The 12,460-nt window shown below is 49.9% G+C and overlaps 1 protein-coding gene across 5 annotated transcripts in view; it reads right to left on the bottom strand.

Moving 5' to 3' along the window:
- The window catches only part of PXYLP1 (2-phosphoxylose phosphatase 1), a 68,356-nt gene that overhangs the window by 3,520 nt on the left and 52,376 nt on the right, over positions 1–12,460 (bottom strand). For all 5 annotated transcript variants that reach the window (XM_087870235.1, XM_045791885.2, XM_087870234.1 and 2 more), the window contains 2 exons: positions 11,903–12,029; positions 3,317–3,456 (listed from right to left, as the gene is read on the bottom strand). In XM_087870235.1, the coding sequence (XP_087726361.1) occupies positions 3,317–3,456; positions 11,903–12,029 (267 nt within the window). The remainder of the gene's footprint in view (positions 1–3,316; positions 3,457–11,902; positions 12,030–12,460) is intronic.

Raw genomic sequence — 12,460 nt, 5'->3', positions numbered from 1 at the left:
TCAGGAAAACATCACAAAGGACGTCTGCATCCCACTCTGCAGGAAAAATATCGAGTGCACAGTTCCCTCAGAGATCTGGGCCAATACAGGTCTTAGGCATTTCCAAAATGGTTTGCAAAAAGAGGCAAACCATGAGTGACAAACATTGAGAGTCTGTGTCTGGCCCTAGTTCACCTCTGGGCCAGCCTTATATTCCTAGGCTGCAATATATTAAGGTTGACTGCTTCCCGTGTGCCAGGCCTTTCTCCTTTCATCCTCACAAAAACCCAATAAAGAGGCATATTATTATTGTCCCCATTTTCTTTATTTTACAGCTGAGGAAACCGAGGCCCTGAGCCAATCACCGCTAAGAAGTGGCAGAGCTGGCACTCCAGCCCCCATCTGGGCTCAACCTTGCCCTCCTAGTCCCTGCTCCTGGCGCCTTCACCCTGTCTTTTCAGGGAGAAATAGTCAGTTCTAGCCATTTAGGGCCTCTTAGCCTTTCCAAACACAGCCTGTATCTTCATGACCTTGGTCACGCCCTCCCCCTTTCTCTGCCTAGAGAAATCCCCACCCAGTGCCCGGCTCCCATACTGCCTGCTCTGTCGTCTTCCTTCTTCCTCCCCCAGGTCGGACCAAGAATTCCTTCCTGCTCTTGTTCCGCTGGATCTCCAGGACTCGAGCCTACCATCCGCTAGCACTGTGCGAGGCACTTGACACATGCTAATCTCACTCACCGCCGGCCTCGGGGGGACATCAGCAGTCCCGTCCCACAGGCCTGTCGGCTCCACGGCCTGCGCAGCTTGCAGTTCAGTGCGTTGCCTTCACGTGCCTTGTCCGCGGCAGCTGTGTGTGGGCTCCTTTAGGACAAGGCGGGGAGCATCTATTCATCCAGCCACTCCCTGCCCCCCTACGCCCAGCAGCTGTCAAGGCATCTTGAATAGAGTAGGCACTAATGATCGGTCTTACATAGTTACTGTGGGGTGCCAAAAGTGTTTCGGTTATAAATGGTTATTCTAACAGCTATGCATTTTTAATGAAATTTAAAATAGAAGATAAAAGTGAGCATTAAAAGAGAATTAGGGAACAGGAGCAAACAGTACCGTGAAAATGATTTCTCGAGTAACGCTAATTTAGAAAACGATGTAGATAATAGAACAACTAAGAGAGGTGGAAATGAATGAGTGTCTCTAGAGTGTGAGGGCCACCTCCCCCCACCTGTTCTCAGGGAACAACCCCCGGATCCAGAGGCCCCCGCTGCTCAGTGCACAGTCACCCTGACCTCGGAGCCAGATGATGGACACTGACCCTGAAGGAACCCATCACATTTTCTCTCTCTCACTCTCTCAAGAATTTGGACTTGCAGTCATCTGTATGTGTGGCTAGGACTGTCCCTCTGTGTGACAGACACAGAGCAAAACCACAGAGGCTGGGACAGACAGACTTCTTATTCCTAGTTCCAGTCTCTGGAAGCCTGGTCATACTCTTGCCCTCAGAGTCTGGAATCACCCTCTTTTGCTGGATTTGTTTCTGTTACTTGCAACCAGAGAGTCTAACCAATGGTTGGTTCTCAATAAACCTGGCTCTGTTCTCAGGGAAGGTTTGGGGGTTGAGCTGTCACAATAATACAGGAGGAACATTCCAGACCCCTACTGGGTGGGGGCCATGAAGCTAGACAGTCTCCCCAAGGAACTGTTCTCTGACCCACATAACTTTTGAGTGTACCACAAGATACTACCACATGTGAAAAACCTGTTTAAATACTTCAGCCTAGAATCTGTTTCTTTGTGTCATAAATACAAAGCCGTTTTTGCATACCATTAACATTCACTGATTGTTCCAGAAGTGCAACAGGAATTAAGGGACATCCGTATTTTATTTTGATCGGAATTTGTCAAAAAAAATCATGTCCCAAAACATGGTGTTAAGGGTCCCCAATATAATATCCCTCAGTCTGCATTTGTAATAGTCACAGTTGCCAATCTACATTTAAGCGTAAACAACGGATTCTGTCATTCTGTCTCCTAGCGAGGGTGAACTCAAGTTCTTACACTGGGACACACAGCATGACATAATAAATTCACTTCCTTGTTTCTCCTTTATATTAGAGTTAGCGTACCTGATAGAACTGCTCTTCTTTAAAGTTTTGTATCTAGAAAGGTTATAACGATATTTGAATTTCACTTCAGGAGAGTTACGGGAGCACCACAAAATACCTGTTACAAAAAGGGGGTGCTTGGTGTGGTTGGATGCGAACTCCTGTTTTAAACGACTGCAGACCTTGTGCACATGCAACTAATTACCAAAGCTTTTGACAAAACTCCTTATTCAAGGCTAGTCTTCCAATCCTCCTTCAGCTTAGCCCACTCTGTCACTATCGTTCTCCCCAACAATAATGGCTTCTAAAACATGGCCAAACTCTGCAGGGCCAACTATAGGACAGAGACCTTCCTTCCATCAGAGCTGAGGTCCTATGGTACTGGTGGGACAAGGAAATAACATGGCCGATAGGTCCTCCTGATTCTTCGAAAAAGGCTGGTGACCACACAAAGGTCCTCTGAGGTCCCAGACTGAAGTAGGAAGAAGCTAGAACTGGGGGGCTCCCAGTTCCTTCTCTTCCTAACAGAGGCAGCCCCACAGTTAACTCGCCAACCCGCCCTCACAGGGAACTGGCTGTGTAACGGAACGAACAGGGCTGCAGAGGGAAAGGTGGGCTTCTGTGAGGAACACAGCCAAACACACTCCGTGCTCACTGGGGATCTGCCATGTGTGTTTGCTCCCAAGATCTCGCACATGAAAACTTATCAGTCGTTTTCTCTGAAGTTTCTAAGAACATGGGATTGGTTCCATAAATTACGGCCCAGCAATAGTGGGATGACATGCAGACACCAGAAATGATGCTGTCAACACATACTTGTCGATAGGGAAAGATGATGACAAGGTACTGTTAAATGAACAAGTGGGTTACGGAAGAGTGTGTTTAGTAAGTACCACTGCGTGTGCGTGTGTGCACGCACAGACACAAATGAAAAAAGAGGACTCACTTCTTCAGTGGATTGGGATTATGGGTGCTTCAAACTTTTCTTCCTTTCGCTTGACTGTCTTTCCTAACTTCTCTTCCATGGATATGTACTGCGCTTGCACTAAGAACAAGGGTTATTTTTCATTTTTAGAAATTCGGTGTTTACTCAGATACCCTGGTGGACTCAGAGCTGCCTGAGGTGCTAGTCCTTAGTCATTCCTGGGAGCCACAGCGCCTTGCCCGGGAGAGTTTGCTCCAATGTATGCCACACGGAAGAGGGCGCAGGGGGAGTGAGCCGATGGCCGTCACACATACCTGTCTGCGTGAGCTCTCCCAGCTCACACAGTGGGTGACTGGGGTAAAGAGGCAGGGAGTGTAAGGGGCTTTCGAAAGAGGCTCCGGATCCTTTCGACATGTGACTCACGAAAGCTTCCAGTTTGGGGTGATACGGTTTCCTAAAGAGACAACACAGAGAATTAGTGGTCACTGTGCTCCAAAGCAGTCCTCACGGGTTTCAACTTCAGCCAGCGAGATCCCAGCGGTGTCACGCCCTGCTCACCCATGATAACACTACTGGCTCAATCACTTGGATTTTTTTTTTAAGGTTTTATTTATTTATTTTGAGAGAGAGCGTGTGCGCAGGAGCAGGGGGAGGGACAGAGGGAGAAGAAGGAGAGAGGCAGACCCCAGCTGAGTGCAGAGCCCGACACTGACATCCCAATACCGGGCTGGATCTCAGGACCCCGAGGTCATGGCCTGAGCCAAAATCAAAAGTCAGATGCTTAACTGACTGAGCCACCCAGGCGCCCTTAGTTTACTCCCTTTGAAATTCCGATATCATTATTGCTTAACTACTGATGTTCCATGAGGCCAGCCCAGCCCCTAAGCTCTGGTGAAGCACCCATTATTCTGGGCACTGTGGGAGTCAGCTTTGCCCTCCACCTCCCAGATCCCCAACCTGCGCCCCTCCTGTTTCTGTCCTCAGGAGGCTGCCGACTCCCACCAGACAGTCATGCCCAGGCTGGGAGTCCTCCTTGACTTCTCCCTCCCCTGCTCCCATGCATGCCATCTGCTCCCCAATCCTGCAGATGTGTCCTCCTGGGGCTTCTCTGGCCCCTCTCCTGCATCCCTGCAGCCACTGGGTTCTGGCTCAGGCAGCTTTCGTCTGTAAGGCATGGGCTCCTCTTTGGCCTACCTGCGGCCTAATCTTCCCTTCTCCACAGCCCGAGAGTGACTTAAAAGCAAGGCCGGCTGTCCCTGCTCCTGTACACTGCCACCTTCCCCCAGGAGCCGTGCGTGGCCAAGCAGTCTGTCCTGGCCCCACCTCACTTTGAGGCTCAGGGCTCCCCACCCTCTCCATTCTAATGCTGGGCTCTGGCCGCACGTAACCAAGTGCCTTCTGTCCCCCCAACACACCTTGTTCTTTCATGTGTCCAAGACTTCCATGCGCCGCCCCTTCCTCCTAGCAAACCTCCTTCGGCTTTCACCTCAGTAATCCTTAACTGACCTCTGGAAAACCTCCTTTGACGAAAATTAACTGATTAAGATAACCAAGATCTCTATAGCTCCCTACAGTTCACTATGCATTTTGCACATACAGTATCTCCTTTTAGGTGGGGTGGTAATGAAGAGCTAAAAAACATCCCTTTTTTATAATACCTGACATTATTTTTATTTCTGCCATGAAGTACATAGGATAAATCAAGATTTAATTTATCTTTCTGGTTGCTAATATACACTTTCCCTGAATAATGAAATGACTTATAAATATATACACATTTTCTCCAAATAATGAGATGACCTAGGAATATACACACCTTTTCTCTGAATATGAAATGGCTATGAATGCGTATACATTCTCCAGCCGAACGGAAGAGAACAGATAGGACGAGTTCCCAGCTAAGCTAAATCAGCATGAAAAGAAGCAAGGATTAATGGTTCTAATGGCAGACCTGTCCTGTCTAAAAGCCCAGTGAACTTCGGCTGCTAAAATGCTCTTATTATCTTTCAAAAACGTAAAGCTAAAAAAAGGGTCCATCTTTAAAAAAGTGTTTTACAATTACAGAATGCTCATCCTGACACAGTACAGTCTAATCATCCTGGACTGCTGCAGGGCACTGTGTCTCTCCATAAAAACAGAGGGTATGTTATTATTCCTGAGGCTAAAACACATACATATTTGCAAACTGGCGAATAAGATTTCCAGACTGACAATGAGGCTGCCAATACGAATCCATGTAAACAAAGGCATCAACAAGAGTCAAACGTTCTGCTCCAGGCCATTATTTCGGGTTGGTGATTTCTGAGGATCTGAGAAGGCTTTGCTGCCAATTCTAGGAATGTAATTTCACTACTGGAAGTGTTTGCTGAGCTGTCCCAGCTTTTCAGGGCATCTGACTGCTTAATGATATGCTAATATCTAACTATATAGATGAGAACTTGTTTTTGGTCTGAAAAGATGGTGATTCATGGAAGAAAAACTTCACTTACAGAAGAGATAGCAAATGGCTGGATCTTTTTAACAAGAAGAGGCCCAGGTAACCCGAGCCTCTGGGCCTGTCCTGTATCTAAATGACCAGGTCCCACCTGCTGAGTCCATGGCTCCACCCCTGTAGCCAAGAGGGTACCCGGCACATGGCAGATACTCCAAAACACGTGTGAATGAACTCAACAGGGAAGTATCCCATCCTTAGATGCTTTACAAAAAGTCCAAGGCTCCCATAATCTATAGCAATGAATATGGCAAGTTCCTATACTGGTTTATTAAAATATTCAGATTTCAGTGGAAATATGAGTGAAACTGCTAATTATGACAGACTCTCTTTGAGTAAACTATAGTTAGGCTCCTCTGAACCCTCTTTCCAACTAGGCCTCAACCTTTGGACTTCCATATTCTTTGAACTTATGTCTGTCTTTGTATCGCTCGGTTTTAGCAAAAATCCTGCTGAGTTAGCCAGAATCTCCCACTCTTGATATCTGATCAAATTCCTCCTTCTAAAACAAAACCAAAAAAAACCACAAACAAAACACTCCTCATCCCCCAGGTGGTATCTGCTCACGCTAGCCTGCCTTCACCAATCCCCTCACCCCTAAGGTCTCTTCTTGGTCATTTTCCATCCACTGACCTCCACCCTGCTCCTTGGCTATAAATTCCCACTGTCCATGTTGTATTTGGAATTGAGCCCAGTTCTACACTGAGATCTCTCTTCCCCTACTGCATTAGTTCCTGAATACAATCTGTTTTTACTACTACTAACTGCTGTCTGGCTCTGGTTTTCCTCTAACGGTTGTACACTAAAATCTATTCTCCTCTGGGGCACCTGGGTGGCTCAGTCGGTTAAGCATCTGACCCTTGATTTCGGCTCAGGTCATGATCTCAGGGTTGTGAGATGAGCCCCATGTTGGGCTGTATGCTCAGTGGGGCCCCAGTCTACGGACGATTCTCTCTCTCCCTCTGCCCCTCCCCCGACTTGTGTGTGCTTTCTCTCTCTCTCAAGTAAATAAATAAATCTTATTAAGAAAATCTATTCTCCTCTTCTTGGGAAACTGGTTAGATCCCATTTCTGAGGTCCCGGTGGTTAGGTACGGCCACACGGTATTCACTAACAGAATGGAAGGATGTATCCCACATCCGGGTTTAGGGTTTCAGATCATGGAGTACCCCTTCACATTCTTTTCCTTCCCGCTGGCCACTAGGTAGCCATGGCAGCAATCCAGGTTCAATCACGGAGACATCCGTAGGGGATGGGAGCCATGACCTGGAAGGAACCTGGGGCCCTAAATGGCCAAGTGCAGCCACGTCATATGACCTGGATCACTTCTCTCAGACCTTCACACAAGACTAAAATAAACTTTGTTATTTGAGACAATGTATTCTTCAGTCTCTTTGTACAAAGCCTTACTTTGTACTAGCCTTAGTACTCTTTGTACTAGCCTTACTCTAACACAGAAATGATTATATCTGTCATGATGAATTTTTCTTCAGGAAAAACATCATTGCAGCCTCATTGGAAATCTGCTTTCCTATTGAAAATTGAAAGAATTAAAAGTGCTACTATCTGAAGGCTTCAAATTATTCACTTCCAGAGTTCTTTTTACATTTTTGTACGCATTGTTACATCTCTCTATGCCACAAAGTTTGACAAAGAGCCCCGAGGCTGGTCTACACACCCAGGAGACAATTCACTGTGCTTCTGCTACAACTGGAGCAATTACTGAGTCCTGCACAGAACATACAACGAACACTAGAAAGTGTGTGTGTGTGTGTGTGTGTGTGTGTGTGCATGCTTGCACATTAGAAGGTAACAGATGCTATGAAGCACTGACCTAGTGCTTCTAGTGTTTGTTGTATGTTTTTTCCCCCCAGGCTAGAATGTAAGCTCCCCGAGGGCAGTGTTCAATGCTGCTGTGCCCCAGGTGCCTAACATGGTGCCTGGCACATGGGAGGAACACGATTAAATATTTGTTGAATGAATAAATGATAGAGGCTGAAATTCAGGGAATTGGCACTGGAGCTGGAGGGAAGGCTTTAGGACCTGTTTCTCAAGAAGAGCAGGGAAAGGGGGACCCGGGAGATTTGGGCGGACAAAGTGCATGGTAACTGTAAGCGAAGCATTCTGAGCAGTCTTACTGAGAAGGTGACATTTAAGCAAAGGCTTGGAGGAGGTGGGAGAAGCCGCCAGCCATAAAGCTGCTAGGGAAGAGCTGTCTGCAGAGGGGACACAGTCAGTGGGAAGGAGAGCTAGGGGCAGTGCGGCTGAGGGCAGACAGTGAAGGAGAGGAGAGCCCCAGGGCAAGAGCAAGGGCAGGGCAAGGGGAGGAGGGAGAGTGCAGGAGGCCTTGCAGGTCAAGGACTTGGGCTGGGAGTCTGCAGGAAATCTTTCTTCTGGATCACAATCCCCATAGGAACGTACACATCACCTCCAGCCTCCAATCCATCCTCCGCATCACGGCAGCCAGAGACCATCATAAATTCATCCCTCCACTTCCCAGCTCCCTTGCCGCCTTCCTGCCTGGCATCCACAGTTCTCAGCTGGGTATTCAAAGCATCCGATAACCTAGTCCCTCCCCACCTCTCCACTCATGCTCCAGCCTGTGGGCTGAGCTGTCCACCTCCCCCAACCCTTGCACAGGTAGGTTTCACCGCCCCAGGTGCCATTTATCATCAGCTGCCACCTGACCTGTTCCTGCACACCCTTTAGGTCCCTTTGCCTCAGTGGCCTTCCCTGCCCTGCCATCCCGCCTCTCCCTCTGCCGCAGGCTGAGTCACGCTGCCCCCTTGTGGTTCATGCCCCCAAATATGGTTCCCAAACTAGTTGCACTTCTACTGTTTCTAATTCTTCCACTTCTTCTCTAATACTGCTGCCGCCACCATCAGTGCTGGTCACCAGATCTGTCTCTCAGAGGGGAGTGGGCCCCCTGGGGGCAGGGACAGCCTCTCTTCTGTGAATCTTTAGCAGCCCGCTCTCCCCATTCCTCCTCCTGTCCAGCCACATACGGTCTTACTGTTCTCCTACCTGCGCAACTCTTCCAGCCCCAGGCTTCCCTCTATCGGGAACACTCTTTCCCCCAGGTCTGCACAGGCTGGCTCCTTCATTTTATCTAGCTGCCGGCCCACATGCCCCCTCCTGGTACGTGGGCCAGTCACGTGTCACAATACCTGACACATAATAGGTGTTTAAAAATAAAACGTATTGAATAAATACTGACTGAAGTGAATATTCTTTGCTTCCTTGGATGTAGGAAAGAGTACCTGATTCATATTCATGAATGTAAAAAAAAAGCATTCAATAAACATGGCACATGTACAGCGAATAACCTTACTGCTGGCTAAACGCTGTCCTAGGAGAGTTAAAATCACACCTTGGTCATGAGGCACAGGGCACTCATGAAGAGGCAGCTTCCACTACAAAGACTCGGGAGAGCCATGGAACGAGTCACCGTGAAGGGAAACACCGGGGCCACCAACTTGCGTGGACATCCGCTCCTTCGTACTCAGCTCACGGCAAGCCTGCCTACTGGCCCAGATACGGCCGCTCACTAGACTAGCGTAGCGGGCACACTCCAGGACCGACCACCTTCAAGAGGCCATAAAAATGAATGACTTGTGAAGCTGAACTAGTACCTGGAAAGGCAGCAGGCACAGCTGGTGACCCAGACCTCTGAGTCCAGGCGATTCAGACGCTGGGAGCCCTGCTCACTCTTACTCTCAAGTGTGCCTTTATAATAATAACAAGTCAACTTCATGTTTTTAAAGATGGATTAAATGACAGTAATTAATTAAACATGCATACTCCTCCCTCTTTCCACCAAGGACTTCAAGCAGCTCCCAAAGATACAGAATGTGCAATAAAATAGAAGGAGGTCAAAAGACCAAGGCCAGAGAAAATGAGGGCAGAGGCAGCCAGAGCAGCTGGTCCCCCCAGGAACTGTGCCTGTCGGATGGGAGCTCCAGAAACGGCCCTGTCAGAGGGTCCGGCCGTGGCTGTGATGGAATGAGGGGCCTTGGGACCTGGCCTGGTCTTGCGACCACGACCACGCACAGTAGGAAAGAGGCCGGGCCCAGCAAGCCTGCACGCCACAGTAGTAAGTGAAACGCCATCGCGTGCTGACCTCTCAGTATGAACAGCTCAGTGCTTCAGTCCATCCCCTTAGACTTCACAAGGCTGTGATCAGGGATGGACTACTGTCCCCAGGTCGCAGGACAGAGCACCGAGGCTCACAAAGGTGAAGGGATTTGCCATCTATCAAAAAGGTTACGAAGGCCTCCGGGGATTCCACGGCAGAGGCTGAAATCTACCATGAGGCCTTTGATCGGTAATGATAACTTCCGATTCTCACTAAGGTCCTGAATTCACTCTGCAGCCAAGCTAGTCCAACAAATATTTCATGTCGGGCTTGGGCTGGGCACCAGTAAGAAAGCAGCTAGACCCACTGCCCTTGAGGAGTCAGTGTGTGGGAAGGGCAGAGACAATCATGCTGGAAGACACACCGCAAAGCATGGAGGTGCACAGGGGAGGCACTGCGTGCTGGCGGCCAGCCGTGCCCAATGCACACCTTCTCCAGGAACAGCCAGGGTAACCTCCAGAGCCTCGAGGTGTTCAGGGACCCTGCAGCAACGGCTGACTGGTCTGGGGACAGACCCCTGGTCTGAGCTGAGCCACTGAAATTCTCACGTCTGGGAATGTGAAGCCCAGCTAGAGAAAGGGGAGCAGAAGCCACGAGTCGCCAGGGCTAAAGCGTGGTATTGTCCACGGAGTCCTTGAGGCTGCCCCGCGTCTGGCCAGCTGAGAGGTCTTTTGGCCTATCCATTCCTGGACAGTTCAAAGGGCAGATACCCACAGTCTATGCCAGTGGAATAAAGCTACTTCTCTGAGCTGCCCTCCCTGTCCTCCTGCCTTCCCAGACACTCCAGACCATCCCCTGATCCAGACACCCAAGGGTTAATACCCAGCACGGCAGATGGCCTCTATCGTTGCCCTAATCCTAAGGCCAGTTCAGGTCTGGTCATTATAAATATTTTGTTCTGAGACCCTTCCCGTACATTCCCCTTTTCAGTGGCAGTGCCCAATAGGACCAGAGAAGGTTTCCCAGAGGAGGCAGCATCTCAGGGGGCGTCTCTGAGGAGCTGCAGGAGTGGGTCACACGGGGATGGGGCGAGCAAGCTGAACAGCAGGGGCAAAGGCCTGGCAAGGTTGGCGGCCAGCGAGAGGTGGGCAGAGCAGGGGTAGAAAGCCCCAGCGGGAAGGCTGGCACAGAGGGCTAGAGACCAGAAGAAGAAAGCCAGTGTCTGCATGACCCTCTGACAGGGGCTTTTCCAACCCATGGTACACTGGGACATGCACCCAGGTTTGCTAAACAGAAAAGACCCAAGGACCCAGGCTGCAAGCTCCGTGGCCTCCAGGAGGAAAGGACAGAGCGCATGACAGCCTACAGTCAGGCACTATTTCAGGATGTGTTTGTAGCCAAGGGTTCACTTTCTCTTCTCCATAATCCTGGATGGTGAGAAGCCTGGAGACGCAAAGAGTTACCCTGAAAGCCCCTCCCTGGGGTTCACACCACCATCCACTAGAAGGAACAGGCCTGGCTGCAGGGAGGCAACCCATGGTTCCCCCAGACCGGCCCTACCCGGGGCAGGCTGGCATCCAGAAGCATTCCATCCGCATGACGTCTTCCTCACTGAGCACTTCCCTCCGTCTCCTCCACTCATTCAGTCAACCCTGCGAGCGATGTGATGTGCCCCTGGACACAGCGCTGAGCCCGGCCCGTCGTGTCAGTGCTAACTCTGCCTCTCGTTTTGGAGCCCTACCTTTCCCATATGCAATCTATTGATTTATTTTTTATCCTAAGGGCTTTCAACCAAGAGCGTGCCATTCCTATTCCCGTGAAAAACGAAAAGGCGGAATTCTGTCTTAAATGTGTATGGCTATGCGGCTGGGGGTGCAGGTTCTCCTCGATCCTTTCACTTCCTCCTGACCCCACACAGCAGCAGCATCCCCACTGCAGAGATGCGAGGGGGAGGCCCAGACACTAAGAGACTTCCCAGCTGCCCCGAACAGCACAGCTGCCCCAGGGTCTGAGGACATCTGGCCCAGTGCTCACTGCACTGTGTCCCAGCTCTTTCTCAAACTGCAGAACATGGCTGAGGAGAGCAGGCCTCACACTGGCCTGGACCCAAATCGCAGTTTATCTGCTGTGTGGCCTTACACAGCTGTCCTTGCTTCCCTGAGCCTCCTCCCACCCCACTGGGAAATGACAGTTAACACGCAGGATCGCTGCTGAAGCTCAGACGTGCTCAACAAGCATAGCTTATTCCCCTTTCTGTCCTTCTCCAGCCAGCATTTTGATCGGGACAGAGAGAACAGATTCTTGAAAATGACTTGTAGGAAAAGTGCAATTTACCTGTTAGCCACCAGAGTGCAGTCAATTTCCGGTCGCTTCGTTTTGGGAATGACATACAGTGGGTACCTGTCCCCATGTCGAATGAACACATGCACCGAGACCAGCTTAAAATGATGCGGGGCGTGACCTGCGGGAGAGGAGCATATGGCCTGGTTAGCACTCAGGAGGTGTGGATCCTGTCCACTTCACAGAAGTGACGTGCCAGGGTGCGGGGTGCGCACAAGGCAGGTGGAGGAACGTGACACAGCTGGTTATGTCTCAGAGCCCCCAGAAGTAACAGGGAGGCTCTGGGGGTGTGGCTGGGAGCTGGAGGCCAGTGAAATGGGGGCACGATGACTCATGTGGCCTCACTCACATCCACAGCCTAGGGGGAGGCCTACAGAAATGCTGGAAACAATGACTTCTGCTTTGAAGCTCCGTGAAACGGGCTCCTAGCTGTCTCAGAGCATGCAACTCTTAATCTCAGGGTTGTGAATTCAAGCCCCACGTTGGGTGTGGAGTCTACTTTAAAAAATAAATTAAATACATAAAAGCTCCATGAAACAAATGAGGGCACAA

The sequence above is a fragment of the Ursus americanus genome, chromosome 20, assembly GCF_024610735.1.
Source record: "Ursus americanus isolate L20-20 chromosome 20, mUrsAme1.1.p, whole genome shotgun sequence".
Classification (NCBI taxonomy): Eukaryota; Metazoa; Chordata; class Mammalia; order Carnivora; family Ursidae; genus Ursus; species Ursus americanus.
This window is presented reverse-complemented; position numbering and strand designations above follow the sequence as displayed.